Source organism: Belonocnema kinseyi, chromosome 2 (assembly GCF_010883055.1).
Source record: "Belonocnema kinseyi isolate 2016_QV_RU_SX_M_011 chromosome 2, B_treatae_v1, whole genome shotgun sequence".
NCBI classification, from domain to species: domain Eukaryota; kingdom Metazoa; phylum Arthropoda; class Insecta; order Hymenoptera; family Cynipidae; genus Belonocnema; species Belonocnema kinseyi.
The window spans coordinates 54625980-54630622 of record NC_046658.1 but is presented as its reverse complement, the minus strand read 5'-3'; the positions used below and the strand labels follow the sequence as shown (position 1 = coordinate 54630622).

At 33.4% G+C, this 4643-nt stretch overlaps 1 protein-coding gene across 7 annotated transcripts in view; it reads right to left on the bottom strand.

The window, feature by feature from the left end:
- Positions 1-260: 260 nt before the first annotated feature.
- Positions 261-4643, bottom strand: part of LOC117166885 (alpha-tocopherol transfer protein-like) — a 67773-nt gene continuing 63390 nt past the window's right edge. For 3 of the 7 annotated variants that reach the window (XM_033351307.1, XM_033351311.1, XM_033351308.1), the window contains 2 exons: positions 3513-3827; positions 262-846 (listed from right to left, as the gene is read on the bottom strand). In XM_033351307.1, coding sequence (XP_033207198.1) covers positions 502-846; positions 3513-3827 — 660 coding nt within the window. In that variant the 3' untranslated portion in view covers positions 262-501. Of the gene's footprint in view, positions 847-3512; positions 3828-4643 lie in introns of all 7 variants that reach the window. The other 4 variants (XM_033351306.1, XM_033351310.1, XM_033351309.1 and 1 more) reach the window with 2 other exon arrangements.

The following is a 4643-nucleotide window of genomic DNA, read 5'->3' as shown; positions in this document are numbered from 1 at the left end:
CACATTTATATTGTTGATTCCCGCCCTCCCCTCAATAGCAATGTGACGTAGTTTTTGTACGGCCAACAAAATTTTTCAATAAAGAATGTAAAATATCCAGCTATCACATTTTTTACTATTTTATATTTAATAATACTTTTATATCGTATTTATAAAATCTAAAAATAGTTTTCTGTACTGTATAATGATAATCATAAACGAGAAATATAATAAAACTGAAATTATTTATTTTCAATAATTTAAAGCAATTAATAGAAATAATCAGACTGACGCAGTTGTTAGAGAGCAAGGTTTTATATCAAAACTACAACTTTCGAATTCCAATTAAGGGAAAACGAAATGCAACACAAAAATGTCATATTCTCTTAAATATTTCTGACCTTGAATAGAAAACAAATTTATTTTCTTGACTATATTTATTAAATGTAGAAAAAAAGAACAATAATTTGAACTATCTAATGGTGAAAAAACATCCCAGAAACCAGAATGAATTATTTTGGTTCAATCCCGTATAGTTTTGAGTAATTCTTCCGGAATGATGTATCCCACTTGATGCATCTCTTTGACAATTTTCGGTTCCTGACTAAGCGAATCGATCCATTTGTAATATGGCAGCTCTTCTCGAGTTCCTCCATATTTTTTTGGCAGGCATGTCGGTGCCACATGTCGGTGAAGGCTGCTCATGTCGTGACCATGAAAATACATCTTCGCCTGCATTCTTGAATCCAACAGAGGCTTGAAAACTGCAAATATGGCATCAAACACCCAAGATTGGTGCAGAATATGTATGGCGTATGTCTTCATGGGGAAGGAGGTAACCATCAAAGCAATAACCATATTTGCAATCTGAAAATTATAGTCCAAATTTTATTTCTTCATTCTGGGTGACCACATGTTATGGATGTTGAAAACAAAAAAAATGTCAAAACGCAGGGAATTTATGTAAGAAGCACTTGAAGTATCTGCCAAGAATGAATAACCGCTATTGAATTCAGGTCTATACTTATTTATGATTTTTCTCGCATTTAAAAATATACATATTTTCGGTTATTTAAAAAGAACCCGCAAGGAATCCTTAAAATATTTTAATATTTGGAAGGTATAACAAAAGATTTTGTAAAAAGATTTTAAGGCATTTTTTATAGATTTCACTCATTTTATTACATTGCGAAGGATTTTTAAGATTATAGGGTGGTTTTAAATCCTCTAAGGTATTTCCAAGAACTTTATAAAATTTTGAGTGATTTCATAAGATTTCAGGGGATTAACAAGGATTTGAATGCTTTTAAAAGGTTTAAAAAAACCTCTATGGTGTTTTAAAGAATTTCCTAAAATTTCATTTCATATGATACGATTTTATAGGACATACAGGGTGGACACGCTGGGGCTTGACTAAATGTATGCAACCTCGCATACACTTCCATAAGAATGACATTAGCGTGTAAGACGAGTAGCATACTTTTTGGTGAGCCCCAGTGTGTCCACCGTGTATAATGTTTTAGGATATTTTAAAAGATTCCAAGGAATTTGTAATTGATTAAAATCATTTGAAGGGATTTCAAGTGGTTATAAGTCTGCTTTATTAGAATCAGTTCCGAACGCCGCGCTGTCGAAAAAAGTAATGGCGCCAGATGGTACTCTAGCTTAGAATGAACTATTTGGAAATTTCGCACTATAGAGATTACCAGTGACAGCCAAGCAGATGGCTGCTACAGTCTAATGATATTAATTGCTGATTTCGAACAAAATATTGTACATCACTCGTAAAAATAGATAGGCCCTCACGCGGAGCTCCATGTTCGCAAAGAGGGGTTCTCAGAACTTGTCCTACAAACATTGATCTTCACGTAAAGATATGTCTAATAATACTTATGGTGGCTAATAATGTAATATACTCAAATACAACACATGCGGGTTATGGGCGCTTTACGCCATATATTTTGCGATTGGTAAGTTCGTGTTTACCGACCGGGGAAAGAAGTCTGTGGTCAGGGTCCACTTTAGTTCTCTAGGAAAATTAAGAAATCATAATCTAAATATCTATCGTGTGTCAAAATGGTAAAAACGATTGATCAATGATTTTGAGGGGTTTGAAAGCTCGCAAGGTATTCGATGACATTTTCCAGGATTTCAGAAAATAAACACAACTCTCGGTATAAGCAACCCCGGTTTACGATATTCCTAGAATTTAGGCCCTCCACGCATTGGTGATGCGGAGACCGCGGGATCGACAGAGAGGCGGTGCTCAGTCAAGCGTGACGAACAGCATAAGTGCCGCACTCTCAGTGCGTTAGTTGCATCAGGTTGCATCATGCGTCTAAATTCAACCGAAAACGTTAACGCGACCCTGCCTGTTTACGTTTGGATTCCCCCGATATTGGGGAAAGGCCACTTCAAGCCATATCCGAAATCGTTCATATATCAAGAGTCGAGTGCATTATCAGATTTCATACAATTTCATGGGATTTTAATGCATTTCAAAGACTTAATTCACTTTATAAATCTATCCCAAATTCTTATTAATGTATGCTGAATCCTTTTTCATTCTTTGAAATTCTCTAGAATTTTTTTAATTCACTTGAATTCTTCTAAATTCACTAGACAATTCTACTCAATTTCATAGATGTTTAAAAAAATTTGTAAGTTTTAATTTAATTTATCTGGAAGTCTTTAATTTTACCTCAAATTCTAAGGTATTTTATCAAATACTTTTGAATTTGATTGATTTTTCTAAACTTTAAGGGAGCTTCCATAAAGGATGTCACCTTTTTATTTGTGACTTTTCGACCGCGCCCCCCAATTGTCAAATTTTGACAATGGAAGACTGTGACATTGTCACAGACTGTCACAATTCGGTTACCCCCCCCCCAAAAGCTCCCCTAAAACACGAAATGAGTTATCGAATTGAAACTTTGAGAACATAAAAAAAGAGAATAAGGAACGTTTATCTACTAACCAAGTTCTACAATTACAGAAATAGTTTTCAAACTATTTTTTTACGATTGTAATAAATGATTAGTATATAAACGTGGCTTAGTCTCTTTTCTATATTTTCCCAAACTTTAAGGTTCATATCTTTTTTCATGTGGATTTGGCAGGGTTAAAAAAATATTTATATGATAGGAATCGGTTAAGTTACACATTCGCTTAACTTAAATTGAATTGAAGACTTATGAATTTGTACTACATTTGTTAGAATTAACCTGGAATTCTTTTGAATTAAAAAGAGTTTTAAAAAAGCAGATTGTTACATACTCATTTGTGAAAGTGGAATGTAACCGTCCAAAATTCCGATCTCGAGTTTTTTACGGATTTTTATGTTTCGGTGCTCAGAGTCCGAAAATCATACAATTTTGTCAGTATCTGTCTGTATGTATCTATTTACATATGTCAGTATATGTATGTTTTTATGTCTGACTGTGTGGTAGTCATAATAAGTATTGTTAAAATGAACGGAATTTTTCGTATGTGAAAAATTATTAACGAAAGAAAAAAAGTTTTGAGTATAGAACCTGAGGTGTGATTGTCCAAGCATGTCCTATAGTGATTCCCTCGAGATCGAAGATAACGACTCCTCCAAGGACTTGAGCTCTGGGTTCGAGGATTCCTAATTCAAGAATAATTACGGTGGCTTTAAAAAGTTCCTCTATTGAGTATTTTCTTGGATCCCAATTTCCCATTCTATAGATCATCATCCTTCTTCCACACTGAGTCCGGTAGGCTGGTACAGTCATCACATCGTCGTCGCCAATGTGCCTCATTTCTAGAGGATTCACACCCTCGTGGATTTCGGGATGTTCTTCTTTAAAATTATAGTAATTCACTACCTAAAATAAAAAATTATTTGATAAAAATATTTAAAATTGTCTAATAAGTAGACTCATTTCTAGAATAATTTATTTCTTATATTTAAAAAACTCTTAAACATTTCTTTTACCTATTCAATTCCACCTCAAAAGAAAAATGGCTATTCTTTCAAGCGGTTGCCTGTAAAAATTGTATCACTTTCGAAAACGATGATAACTCACAATTTTAAACAATGATTTTTGAAAAAACAAAAAAAAATTCCAAAAAGTCTTAATTTTTTATATAAATGGTGACCAATGGTTACCGGACATATTATAAAAATATTATGCAAAATAGTGATAATTATTTACTGTTAGTAGGAATCAAAGCTTTGAAATATTGAAGTTTACTCTTGATTTTTATCATTTTGCAACTCAATGTAAGTCAAAAATGGTGTTGATAATTATTAAGCAATTTTTCATTTTAAATTTGTGGTTTGAGACAGGTGCCTAAAAATATATTTTGCGTACTTTTTTTATTTATAATTTCTAAATAAAGCAGTTTGAAATTTAGGAACTTTACTAAATTGTTATATGATATAATTACAGGGAACGTTTTATATAGAGCCGATTTGAGGCCTGATCTGTGGCGCGGCTTCAAGTCTCTGAAGGGCTATAGAAGGGAGGGCTATTAAGGGTACTAAGATAATTTTAGAGAAAAATTATATTGTATGTGTATATATATTATATATGGGTCGACAATGGGTCGGCCAACAATGCCGACCAATCTAGAGCTGGGGGAGCCAATGAAAATGGTTTCAATGCGATGGATCGGCGGGATCTCGTGACCTTTGGGTG